General features: G+C 39.7%; 2 protein-coding genes across 3 annotated transcripts; one reads left to right on the top strand and one right to left on the bottom strand.

Moving 5' to 3' along the window:
- Positions 1 to 3,696: 3,696 nt before the first annotated feature.
- On the top strand, positions 3,697 to 7,330 carry haao (3-hydroxyanthranilate 3,4-dioxygenase). Its single transcript, XM_019881872.1, has 10 exons — positions 3,697 to 3,892; positions 4,066 to 4,144; positions 4,655 to 4,738; positions 5,620 to 5,726; positions 5,901 to 5,990; positions 6,066 to 6,109; positions 6,187 to 6,332; positions 6,569 to 6,637; positions 7,004 to 7,086; positions 7,207 to 7,330. Exons 1-10 carry the CDS (start codon positions 3,804 to 3,806, stop codon positions 7,277 to 7,279), a joined length of 864 nt encoding a protein of 287 aa, XP_019737431.1. The 5' UTR covers positions 3,697 to 3,803; the 3' UTR covers positions 7,280 to 7,330.
- Positions 7,331 to 8,958: 1,628 nt separating this feature from the next.
- On the bottom strand, positions 8,959 to 11,319 carry LOC109523064 (transmembrane protein 229B-like). Of its 2 annotated transcripts, none has more exons than XM_019881898.1 (2): positions 11,204 to 11,319; positions 8,959 to 9,747 (listed from the first exon to the last, which is right to left on the bottom strand). In XM_019881898.1, exons 1-2 carry the CDS (start codon positions 11,253 to 11,255, stop codon positions 9,263 to 9,265), a joined length of 537 nt encoding a protein of 178 aa, XP_019737457.1. In that variant the 5' UTR covers positions 11,256 to 11,319; the 3' UTR covers positions 8,959 to 9,262. The 2 variants fall into 2 exon arrangements, with proteins under 2 accessions (XP_019737457.1, XP_019737459.1); XM_019881900.1 differs by having other exon boundaries at positions 8,959 to 9,744.
- Between the last annotated feature and the right edge of the window lie 2,119 nt (positions 11,320 to 13,438).

Here is a 13,438-nt window from a genome sequence, read left to right as displayed (position 1 = left end):
ATATAAATATATACAAACACACCCACACACACACACACACACACACACGTATATGTGTGTGCGTGTGTGTGTGTGTGTGTGTGTGTGTGTACACCATACTACTCACAAAGCAAATAACTATACATTATAGAACATGTAAGAACGGAAAATTCGGGCATTTACACGTTGAACATAGTGAAAGGCACTGTAGGAGTATTCAAATGGAAATGACCATCGGAAGGACTGACATCATCGTTTTTCCTAACGCGTCCATAAATGGCAATGGAGGAAAGAGTCAGAGATTTGCGTTTTCAAGCAGGATGTGTAGTCACTATTTTTGAAGTTTGTCACCTCAAAACAAAAATATGTAAGTTGTTGGCACACTCTACAGAGCTTTTGTAGCTTCACTGACACATTAAAAAAAGAAAAAAAAAACATTTATTGCAGCGCAAAGAGAAAGTCACACACACCAGAGTGTGTGAGTGCAGGAGGTCCCTAAATGTAATCGTTAACTTTATAAACAAGTATAAATGTTGAGTTTTGCCACAACACCATGAATAGGTACATGTGTCAAGGCAAAAAAATATTTTTAATTTTATTTAAAATATATTTATATTAGGTGAAGTCTACAAAGACTTCATTCATTCTTGAATTAAAAATGAGTAGCGCATTTATGTTAAGTGAAATCCATAAAACACTTTTTTTATTACAATAATTGTGAAACGTCAAACAGACATTTTTATTTTTTTGTAAAAACAAACTTTATTCTGAAATATCACTGTTAAAAATGCACTTGCAATTAAGTGGCAAAACCAGGTACCATTTTATGTTCAGCAGGGTTGTCTGTATCCGCTGAATGTAACTATTAAAGTAACATTTGTAACTTTTAAATTCAAGCAATTGGTAAAGTAACTCAGTCAGAGGTCAGTAAAGTGACTAAATGACTCTGGTAAGGTAACTGTGGCAACACTCATGATGCTGCTTGCTCCCCAATATTCTTTTAACAAACCTCCGAGACCATCACAGAGCAGATGCTTTTATACTGAGACTAGATTACACATAGGTAGACTCTGTTAATCATCATTAGACAATTAGGTCAATGTTTGATCATTCCAAAATCATCAGGGGTTAGTTGGCTGCACTGACATTAAAGGGGCTTGCCACACTTTTCATTTATTTTATTTTTTTTTTACCTCCCAAAAATTCTTGAACAATAATGGATAGCAATTTCCACGCAGATATGGGGATTTGCACAGCAAAAAAAAAAAAAAAAAAAAATGTTGCATAGTAAGTTCCTTTGCAACATATCTTTGTTCACATCCAAGAATTACAACATCTGTAGGAGGAAGTAATTCTGAAACGTTCACATTCATACTGTATTTGGTCACACCTTTAAGATGAAAAGCCAACAGACAAGTGCTGGTCTGTCTGTCTGTCTGTTCGAAGTCCACTTAAATGTGCAAAATCAAAGCGTCACTCACTCTCTATCCTGGACCATGCTTTTGTCAAAGCGACCGTGACTTGACAAGTGATCCGCATTCGCGTCAATGGGGCGTTGTCCATGATGCTCAGCGTTCTCGTGAGAGTGGACACACAGAAGACAGGAGGTGAAGAATAGGAGGAGACTATGATGTCTCATTCTGCTCCAAGGGACACATGGAGAGACAAAAGTTACATGAAAGATCAATGTGTTACGGCATAGTGTTGCAATTTGACACTCATGTAAATAAAACCTTCAGGAAATGATCTTCTCGTTATATAACGCATTGATTTCCAACCATGGTCTTGCAGCATATCATTGTGCTGTGTTTGTTGATCTATCCATGCCATCGACCTATTGTAACAGGCGTTTATGCTCTTCCATGAGATGGAAGAAGGTGCAATCCTTTCTTTGTACCCACCTGTTACCAAAGCTTTAGTCAACACAGGCCCAAATTTCACACTGCTGAATACATTAAATGTGTGGGTACATTGAGATCAGATCACCATTATTCCTAGTATCTATACTTTTTATGACGTTTTTTGTGAAGTGATATGTCGTGACCATTTTTTTAATCTGACTTGGTTTGAATGGCTTGGGAAACATTGAACTAATTGAATTAACAAAACTCAATCGTATTACACGCCGTAAATAGTAGCTGTGTACCATGAAGAATTTAAGGACTTCAACACTGGAAACCTTCAGCACAAGGAATATATATAGCGCGTTTGCAGTCATTTGCTGTCCCACGCACATAAAATTACGAAATTATATTGATTGCAATGACGTTACCTCAAAGTCGACTGTTGCACAGCAGCTAGCGCGGATCTTAACGTTTGCGATGAGTTCGGTGTATCGCAGAAATTGGTGGCGCGGAATGAGTTTTCAATCAATTATCATCACACGGCTGCACATATTCTAACTTATATCACCTGAATCAAAGTTGCGTGATCAGGTTTCGCGGATCGCTGGTAAAGACTGACTGAACAAAGCTTTGACAGAGCAAGCCGCTTGCCGTAGTACCACTTGTACACGACATCGGATTTTGATTGGTTGTTGTTGGCAAAGACGACGGAAGTCAAGCAAGATAGTTACCACCATCGGCTTTCGTTCGCTTTTTGGCAATACATACCTGGATACCAAATCAAACCATCAGTCAGACAAGTCTGCAGTACTGTTAAATACTGAAGAGTAGATATTGCCGATTATTTCATTCTGTTGCACAAATGAGCACCATTAGTTCGACAAAACACGACTCGATTTCAAGTTCACTATCAATGATTGCGTGACAAAAATTGGCTTCTGTTCGCGTCTGATAAAACTAAAAAACTAAAAATAAATAAAACAAAAAATGTAAACACAATGTGATTAAACCACAAAACACGTATGATTTGTTTTACAAACTCATCCGTTTAGTAAATACTAAAGAGACTTTCTTGGCAAACTATCATTATCATGGTCTGTTTGGGACTTTATTTGCGCGATCCGTATTTGTCCATCATGGTGGAGGTCCACATTGGGAGGATGAGAGGATAAACTTTTAACATATGATTGTGTAATTGAGTTAAAAATACTTTTACTAGTCTACAGACTACTACATCCACATATATACATATGTGTTTGTTTGTTTGTTTGTTTTTTTTACACAAAGAATATCAACATCTCATTCAGTGTTTTGGAATCAAAAACCTTTTTGTACATCGATCACGTTTAACTGCAGAAGAACGCATAAAAACAATAAATCTTAGATTGTATGTACAGGTGCCTTTGGTAAATCACAGAATACGCCCAGAAATTTTGTAACAAATCAGTTCTAACTTTCGTGAAACTGGTATAGAGAAAGACGACATAGTACTGTAGTTGGATGGCTGGATGGGTGGATGGACGGATGGTTAGATGGAGAAGGCACTCCATTTTGTTGTAACAGTCTCCCCTTGTCAAGGAAGTCTTGTGGGATTTCTTTTTTTGGGGGGGGGGGCAATTTTTGCCCCTTTGAACATTTTTACTGTGGAAACTTTACCCTGTTCATTTTAAAAGACATCTGACAAAAGTTGATAAGGCCGTGAGAGTCATATATTTTTTCATTTTTGTAATGTTACATTATTATTATGGTTTAACAACTCTTGTTTGTTTGTTTTGTTTTTTTTTTATCCAAATTGGGCATTGTGAAATATTATGCCTTCATAAAATGCAGGTGACCTTTCACCACCACAAAACTCCTCCTAGTTGCCTACTCCCACTTTTGTATTTTGGACTTTCAGTGACAGTCGGACTGACTGCTTAGTGTAGAGAAAGAAAATTGTGGCATATTACAGCAATAAGGCCCCAAACTTTGATTGAAATAATGAATAATAGTAATCTTCTTGTGAACGTGGAGAAGTGGATAGCAGAGAACCAAAATTCGTTTCTGCCACCAGTCTGCAACAAGCTAATGTGAGTAAGCTGCGTTACATTCATTTATTAACAATATTGTTTCGTATGTGCCAACAGAAATGAGATTTCAGAGTTGCAATCATGAAGAAAAAGAATAAAATCACACCAGGTCACTAGATTTGAGCCGCTACTGTTTGTTTAAAGATTTTTTTTTTTTTTTTAATCTCATTCAGGCACTTTTCCCAGTTAAACATTATGTTTGTTGGAGGACCAAATACCAGGAAGGATTACCATATAGAAGAAGGGGAGGAGGTATTTACAATCATTATCACAATATTCTGGACATATTTGCAAATAACACAACCATGCATGACTTAGGTATTACTGCTTCCATTAGTTTCTGGTCTTTTAGTTATAATAAGATAAGATAAGATAAGAAATGATAATTAGCAGAGTAACAGTGTTACTCAGAGCGATGTTTGCAGATGGTCGACGATCACATCCTCTTCTTTTGGAATGCTTCATTAGTATTCCAGACAAATAACAGTTTCATCATGTATGACTGGAGTTGATCAGGTAGGCTTTTGTTTTTTTTTTTAACAATTCAGAATTGTTTAACTATGATTTCTAACAAGAATTCTCCAGGACCTCCCAAATGGGTAGAAGCAGCTGTGGCTCAAGACAAACTGTGGCAGGGTTTACTTTCTGGACCTGGATATTGTTTGCATTTTGGTCATTGATATGTAGCACACACTATTATTTACACATGATATGGAAGTTATACTAGTTGTGGCAATATTGTATATTGTATATTCCCAACAGCTCTTCTATCAGGTGAAGGGGGACATGTGTCTGAAGGTGATTGAAAATGGCAAGTCCAAGGATGTTCACATCAAGGAGGGAGAGGTGAGTTGAAATGGAGAACAATGCATAAAGAGCAACTAATCAAATGGTGTTATTATAAATAGGGGCCTTTCTGTGCATACATAGGTTCTCTCTGGGTCCCACAGCTACCAAAAAAAAAAAAAAAGTAAAAACATCGTCCACAATGGAAGTGACGGTGGATGGTTGTTTATCTGCAATGCAGTATGTGACCACCCTGATATTGACAGTTGATCAGTACAGTGCATGCCCTGAGTTGGCTTGAATGGGCTCACATTTCCATTCATAAACCGTTGTGTAGGGTCAATCCACTGGACCCAAACAATGAAGCTTAGCATTAACAAGCTGTACTGCGGTACAGTTAGAGAGCAGCAGAGTCAGTTCCACAACTGGGCAACTCATGACAAGCAAGCTTTTCCATGGGAAATTCCAGATGTGATCCATTTTCTAAACTGGCGTTGACATCAGCCAAAAGGCGGCCTCCAACCTGGATTGATCATCAGGCAGTCACAAAGCACAGACAGCCATTCACACTCACGCTCACACCTTCACTGAGTGGAACCTAAACCCAAGTTGTCTCGATAGAACTGAGGAAATCTGCTACATCAATAAATAAATCCAATTTAAATGTTCTGACAAAAAAATATATTCACTTATATGCAGACCTGCAATAGTTGGAATATTCATTTTATGCTGGTAAAATACAATAACTCACTGACTCAGTCTGAACATGTTCAACAAAAAGATAACTGAGTCTGGACACGCTGAAGGCATGGAAAATTTTATTTATTTATTTAAATTTGGCTTTTATCATGTGCCCTTGACTGAGATGGGGCATCACGATGGTCTGTAGTGTAGCAGTTAAATTCACAGCCCTCCCCTGAAATCGTCTTTTCCATTTTCAGATGTTTCTGCTGCCTGCTCGGGTCCCCCACTCCCCACAGAGACAGGCCAACACAGTGGGACTCGTGGTAGAGAGGAAACGGCTGCCGACTGAGACCGACTGCCTCAGGTGATGTAATGAGCCTATTTGGAAAAGGATGGCAAATGAAAACGACAAAGACAGAATGGAGATTTCCAAGCATTTTGTATTGAATGATTTTGTTTTGCCATGATGCAAAAATGCATGTCGATTTATCTGGTTCAAAGTCATCTCGTAGACACAATCATGTGCTGGTGCCTTCAGGTACTACGTTGACAACACAACTGACATCCTGTTTGAGAAATGGTTCTACTGTGAAGATCTTGGAACTCAACTGGTGCCAATAATCCGAGAGTAGGGGAAAAAAAAGCTTATTTTATGATTGCCCGCTCTGCGCTGCATTTCAACCAAACTTCCTTCCATGATCAGGTTCATGGCATCAACTCAGTACAAGACAGGAAAACCCGATCCGAGTGAGTTGCCGTTTCAGATCTGCAATTGTTTAGCCTTTTGAGAATTCTGTTATCATCATTATTTTGCGGGAGAACAGGCGAAGTCTTCGCAGAGCCTCCATTCCAGATGAACAACATGAATGTGATGTCGCCCTTCTGCTTTAAGTCCTGGCTGGAAAAACAAAAGCCATTCCTTGCCAATGGCAACCCCATTGATGTGTTTGGAGCTCAGTTTGAGACCGAGGTACAATGTTGTCACCTCATCGGCCATAAATGCAACCTTTCATTCCAATAAACAAACCTGAATATCTGGATAACATCAATAACATACACTCACTTGCCACATTAGCTACCCCTTGTTATATCGAATATATGATGACATACAAGAAAGATTTTGAATGACGGTGTCAAAGAGGTGCCAGCAATTGTACAATATGAAACACCAACACGAAATAATGCAGCTACGTGTGACCCTGACAGGCAACTATGTTTGGACCCGGTTTGTCTGACGCATCCTTACCACAAAGTGATGTATGGATTTGGCAACTGGTAAGTTCTCAAAATATGTTGCTTATTGCATAGCTTCATGCTCTTGTGCACCAGTCAAGACCAAAATTATTCATACCATTGCCACATTTGGAATTAAAGCAGAATTATAATACAATACAGTAACTTTGTACATCATGGAATTACAATCAAAATTCAAAAGGCCTGTCTTGGAAAAATTATTTGGATAATTTTAGACATGGAACTGTATGTATGAATGCACAAACATGAAAATCACTTCAAACCATAGATTACAATCTTTTTTTTCACTCTCTTGTGCCATTTGCAACAAAAACAAAACCCACATTCACTTAACACAATTTTACCATAAGTCAAAATTGTATCGCTCATTCTGCTTTTTACCATCAGGAGGGATCGTCAGTGGTGACCATGAATGAACGGGAGTTTCATCTCTCTGCTGGAGACAGTTTACTCATTCCCGAGCACACCGAGTCAGTACACCCTATTATTTGCAATGTTCATTCTTATTTAGAGCATTCATTAAATTTCACATGTATGATTTCAGTGGTTATGATTTTTAATACAGTATGTTTTCATATCTACTGCTGTAGGTACCAGTGGAAGAGAGATGAGGAGACTGTTGCGCTGGTTGTGGTTCAAAACCCTGAGCGTAAAAGACCCTGATCAGACCTGCCGACGACACTCTCAACGTAAACTGCAAATTGCAAAATTAAATATAAATAAATAAAGAAATAAACTCAATAGACGTAGACACGAGACATGTGAAACTTTCGGGATTAGTTGTATTATTGCATAATTTGCTCATAAAATATAATCGGAGCTTCGTCTGTTGAATCGCTACAATGAACAAATGTCGGATTAAACGAACATAACACAAACAATCGTATGATTCCATGTGCTTTTTGTACACACCACGTCACATTCACAGTGCGGGGTGGAAAAAGTACAGTATGTGAACCTCGGCCACTGACTAATCTGTGTCAGGAGTCAGCGATGGCTGGCGTATCCCGATGGATCCCATGCGTTGCACTATTCAAGGTTAGGCGATACAAATTTTACCGTAGTGTGTAATTTTCTTCCGCAGTATACAAATTTGTCCCCAAATAACCTAAAAATGTATATAGTGTTGGTCAATATACTGTAAATGTCCCAGTTAGATTTCAACACTTTTTGAGTGGTGAAAAAGTATTTATACATCATGTACAAAAAGCTTAATGCTGCCTAATATTGGAAAACTGCCATCAAGGATCACCCAAATTTATGTTGACGTCTCCAATTATGCTCACTTCAACCTCTGAAAATATTAAAAGCCCCAATATTTCTGATTTTATGGACAATAGGCACTCACTAGAGTAAGCTTATGTCACTCGAAGAGAAAAATGCTTCATCCATAAAATCTAGAATGGGCATAATGTCCACGATACATTTTAAAATGACAATTGAATGCATTTTTTTTTTTACATTAAGTAAGGTAAGCGTTCTTACACTCTTCAGCATGTTAGACTGTCCCGTTTGCTTGTCTACCACAGTATCCTTTATTATTTACAAAGATGTACAAATTTTATTGATATGTCACATGACACAGTGACACACAAAAAAAAAACTCATCGGTTCACTTTGAAAAAAAAAGTGCGTGATTTTTGCATGCCAACATTGTCATATTTGTCGCATACAGGTCTGTGCATCTAAAATATTTTTCAGTAAGGCCCTAATAGGCCGCTGCAGATAAGACTCAAACAAAATCACACCTTTGTTTCCGTACACTTTTAATGTCTTCGAGACAAACAGCTCAACAGAAGTATTTTTTAACACAAAAGTAGCTACTGTACTATGACAAAGCAAAACTTAAATTGAATTAGATCTATATTTTTTTCATATATACCGGTCAGCATCTCAGTGTTCAAACAATCAGTTTCAAAATGTACAATTCATATAATAGTTATGTAACAAATTCAACCAGCACATTTCTTTCTTGCATTGGGTTATTGGCTGAGAATGCTGGAAATGACCTAAGATTAGATGTCCTTTCAAATCTCAACAGAAGATTTTGTTATGATATCCATCCATCCATTTTCAGATCCGCTTATCCTCACAAGGGCCGTGCTGGAGCCTGTCCCAGCCGTGTCCGGGGCAGTAGGCGGGGGACACCCTGAACGGGTTGCCAACCAATCGCAGGGCACACACAGACGAACAACCATTCGCGCTCACACTCACACCTAGGGACAATTTAAAGTGTTCCATTAACCTACCACGCATGTTTTTGGAATGTGGGAGCTCTAGGACACTGGAGTACCCGGAGAAAACCCACGCAGGCATGGGGAGAACATGCAAACTCCACACAGGAAGGCCAGAGCCGGAATCGAACCCTGAACCTCTGCACTGTGAGGCCGACACGCTAACCAGTCGACCACCGGGCCACCCTTGTTCTGATACTGTATAGAATAACATTAACATAAATTATACTAGATTTTAATAATGAGAAGCCAATCACACATAGAAAATTAGTCCAGCATAAAGGTTTGTAAAAACAATGGGAAAAAAAACATTTCATAAACTTGCTTTGGTGTGGTTTGTTTCAAAATGTGTGAAATAATTCGTGATAGCAGCAGTTGGAAACTCATTTTTCCAGATGATAACAATAGAGGTTCACTTGCACATTCTTACCCTCAGAGTGTTTTTGATCACATGCTGCTCTGCGATAAAAGCTGCAACCGCCCAAGGTAGCGAATACTCCAGAGTCACCACTCCACCCAGATTGTATTTATAACCTGAGTAGTCCCAAGGACAAGCCCCCAGCAGCCTGAGCCCACTGCCCCAGCTGAACTCCCACAGGTAGATGAAGAGTGTATAGGTTATCAGACGCACAGAAAGTGGTTGGCGATGAGTCAGCAGCCATCCTCTCAGACTCTCCATGAGGTAGATCGCAGTGGCGTACATTGGCAGCGCCCAAAGGCTGCTGTATCCCATCATCCTCCTGTCCTGGATGCTGCACCAGTCCAACACAGCGGTGAAAGTCACCTCACAGAGGCAGCCGTGCAATGCATAGACATAGAGGCGAGCCAAAACGGGGAGGGAGCGCGTGGAGACACTCCCACTAAACTCTGATGGGTCATCACTTCCAACATGTCCTGCTACCAAGAAAATATTGTTAGTGCAACTTAGGTTGGGGTGCGGCAAAACAGAAATTTTTAAAAAATGAAAAAAAGAACACAAAACAAAACAGTAATTAAAAGTGAGGTTGAATACTGCATAAAAAAGGGAAACCCATTGTTCTTGCTCATAGAACAAATATGCTATTGTGTTTTGTTTGTTGACAAAAACGTCCATTCATTGCCTTCTACTGCCTTGTTCTTGTCAGAGTGCACACTGCTGATTGCAGAAAATGCAGCTAGTCACAGTATGGCCAGACAAACAAACTCAAATACTGTACGAAGTTGCATCATTTTATTTCACTTTTGTTAACTTCTCAACTTTGGAGGAGGTCTCCCACTGAGTCCCCACTGCAGACACAAATGTAAAAAATGGCAGCTAGTTGTTGAAGAAATGCTTGTCTGCTAGGTTGCTTCTGTCCAGGTGCCCTTAAGCAAGGCATTGTCCCGACTACCCCATGTCAAGTAGTGTAGCACCCTTTAGGGCTTGCAAATTACCTGTATAAATGCCCTATGCGCATGCCAATCTCATCACTTTTGCCCCAGCGAGCCAATGTCTGCTTTCCGAATGTTAAGCATGTGTGCGCTTTCACTGCACTGATTTTAATGCCAATGAGGGAACCCGCTATGTTGGCCCGAATTTGACTACGTTCCATCACATAACAGCACACAACAGCGCAAAAGCCCCGTTACACACTAATTCTACCTGTGCAAAGTCTCGGAAAATACCAAATGAAAGAAAACTCCACCCATGCGAACAGTTAAACTGAGCTTTGCGCTACATTTGCGCTGGGAACGAAAACAGGGCCTTGAATCTCTCCCTGCATGTGTGATCTGGTTGTGACAGTGGTGTACAAAACAAAATATACGTTGGAGTGTTAGATTAATTTCCCGTTGTGGCACTATATTGAGTATTAACATAGGACAGTTGGATACCAGAAATGTCTCCTTCGAACTGACCAAATTCAATTGCAATGGCAGTTAAAAGTACTCTCTTGTCTCCTTTTCAGGAATGGAAAATGATAGGGAGGCATTGTTTTAATAATTTCATGTCACTTGGACTGCCCATCCACTTCCACTCTCCCAAATTTTCGATGTTATTGTCGTTACGCTATACACACATTCCAATAGCTGCAGCTCAAGGACTGACCGTCTTGTGTGTCTTATCTAATTAGGATTAATGAGACAGTAGGTCATCTTAGCAGATCAAAGACTTGCGCACTCGCATTGAGAAATCAATACCAAAACAAATTAGGCATATTTCATTGCATCTACAGTACATTGCGTTTCCTTGCCACAAAGTTAACTACAATACGATGACTGACGCTCCGTCACTTAATTTTGCCAGTGGCAATGAATGCTACATCAAGTCACCAAGTGTGAACATGGGCAGTCATTCAACATGAGTTAACGTGCCATTAACAGCCATAACTCTCACCTGAGTGGCCGCCGCCTTGTGCCTTCCTCTCATGTAGTATTCTCGCCTCCATCCTCAGACAGCATGTGTTTCCCCTGTGACTTTTTAATCCCTAGCGTGTGTGTGTGTGTGTGTGTGTGTGTGTGTGTGTCTGTGTGTGTGTGTCTGTGTGTGTGTGTGTGTGTGTGTGTGTGTATTTTGAGCTAAACATTAAGCTGATCCATGTTAGACAGAGAAGTGCCCATCCCGGGCTGAGATCGAGAACAGATGGATCGACTTAGCAAAGCAAACCTGGACCTCTTGATAAAAATTGTGTGGCCCAAATGCCAATATCGATTGCAAAGTTGCTCATGTGAATGTTCGCTTTCACAACTTGAGCAAATGTGCCCATCCTTGTATTGATGTGTGCTGTAAACCAAACACACAGTCATGTACTGTGTATTGTGCAGAAGCTCCATCGAGTACAATCAGTGTGCCATTATCGGGTCAGTTTCAACTGAACAATAGACCCTTAGAAGCTCGACGTGCCAGTCAAGTGAATGAAAGTTAACAATTCCCACTCCACGCTGTTAATTTTACCGAATGAGCAATTAAAATGGCTTTATAAATTGGTCTACCATAGCCCTATTTACTACAAAACACACTCCAGATCGATAGCCATCAAGCTAAATGCGACATTTCCGTGAAAGAGTCACTTCGACACAAATGAAAGTAATGTCGAACACAGGTTGTGTAGTATAATTCCATGCGTATAATGTTGCCATGTGAGCCAGTGCCAATTTAGGATGTTTATTTAGTGTGACCACCGAAAACCAGTTTGAAGAATGATAGCCCTCCAGATCAGAGTCCAGGGAGTCAGTAAACATGCACGTGGAAGGAGAATATGCCACTACATCAGAGTCAATGACCATAAAGTTATCAAGCTGTCAACGGTTGGATGCTTGATACAAAAGTTGGTTTGGGAGATTAGCTGTCTTCTCGTGGGGAAAGTCCTCATTTGGATACCAATTGTAATATGAATGTCAAAATAACTTCAAATAACTAATAACATTTAGTCATCTGTGATAGGCTCCGGCTACCAGTGACCCTGAACATTATGAATTTATTGTTTTATTGTTTGTTGTATGAACTATTTTTGCTCCATGTACAGCACTTTGTATACAGCGGTGGTTGTTTTAAAGTGCTCTATAAATACAGATGAGTGGAGTTGAGTTGAAATGAGTTGAACAGTTTAGAAAACGGTCACTGCATGGTAGGATTTTACTGTTAGCAGAGTTCATAATACCTCAGATAACATTTATTCAACACACTGATTACTGTGTGAAGCACTCATTTCCAAAAGGAAAGAAAATTTTGAAAAGATAGCTCTTGCCATGACATTCAGTGTGTACAGACTGTAAATTTTTGTTAAACATGTTTGGATCAATCTTTTACTGTTACCATGCCAAACAAGTGTTTTCCTGCACATCGGTTAATGTATTTTCGGTTTATTATAACATTTGCCAATTCCTATAGCATCAGAAGTAGAGATCCCCTTTGCCTCAGTACCAGTGATGATTGTAAGTACATGTAATCAATTTTCGTCCCTATGTTAAGTCTAGCCAAAGCGCAGCCTAACTGTACGCATGGGTGGAATTTACTTTGTTTTGGTATTTTTGTAAATGGGTGCTGTTACAAAGGGGAGTTTGCACTATTGTGGGAGTGAACACAGCCGACTTGCTTCCCGGACAATGGAAGCAGCTCATCTCCTTCCCTTTGAATTCAGCGCAGGAGGGACTCACACACACAAATTACGTGGTTGGAGTCCATGCAGGAGATTGACCTGTGCAAAGTACATTCATAGGAAATGTAAGCTCTCCATTTGCAGATGATGGAAAGGTGGCCAAGGTGATGACAGATCACCTCTGTGAAGTCCACACTTGGAGACCCTCTACCATTTGTTCGTGTCCATGTGTGGCTCCCTCTAGTGTTCAGGAGGGAAATTATGGATGGGGGTTTCTTACCCAACAGGAGGTCGTACCGCACTCTACCCTATATGTTTGCTATTAAATATGTTAGCTGTACTGTCATACAACATTACGGAGCGGGAGGTGCTATATACATGATTAATTAGCTGTATTGACTCAGTAGCATCAGACTTTTTCTAAACTATAGTAAAATATGTGCAAACCAATTTACAGCAACTATTAAAATGCTCACTTCAGTCAAGCGAGCTACATCTACCCCTTAAAAGCAGGCTCTGTCAAGCCCCTTCCA

The sequence above is a fragment of the Hippocampus comes genome, unplaced genomic scaffold, assembly GCF_001891065.2.
Source record: "Hippocampus comes isolate QL1 unplaced genomic scaffold, H_comes_QL1_v1.1 scaffold36, whole genome shotgun sequence".
Classification (NCBI taxonomy): Eukaryota; Metazoa; Chordata; class Actinopteri; order Syngnathiformes; family Syngnathidae; genus Hippocampus; species Hippocampus comes.
This window is presented reverse-complemented; position numbering and strand designations above follow the sequence as displayed.

Excerpts from the sequence above, each read along its gene's own strand:
- haao (XM_019881872.1), top strand. The coding sequence starts at position 3,804 with ATGAATAATAGTAATCTTCTTGTGAACGTGGAGAAGTGGATAGCAGAG. Across the intron at positions 5,991-6,065 it reads CTGGTGCCAATAATCCGAGA|GTTCATGGCATCAACTCAGT; the intron begins GTAGGGGAAAAA and ends TTCCATGATCAG. Across the intron at positions 6,638-7,003 it reads ATGTATGGATTTGGCAACTG|GAGGGATCGTCAGTGGTGAC; the intron begins GTAAGTTCTCAA and ends TTTTACCATCAG.
- LOC109523064 (XM_019881898.1), bottom strand. The coding sequence starts at position 11,255 with ATGGAGGCGAGAATACTACATGAGAGGAAGGCACAAGGCGGCGGCCAC. Across the intron at positions 9,748-11,203 it reads ACAAGGCGGCGGCCACTCAG|CAGGACATGTTGGAAGTGAT; the intron begins GTGAGAGTTATG and ends TTTTCTTGGTAG.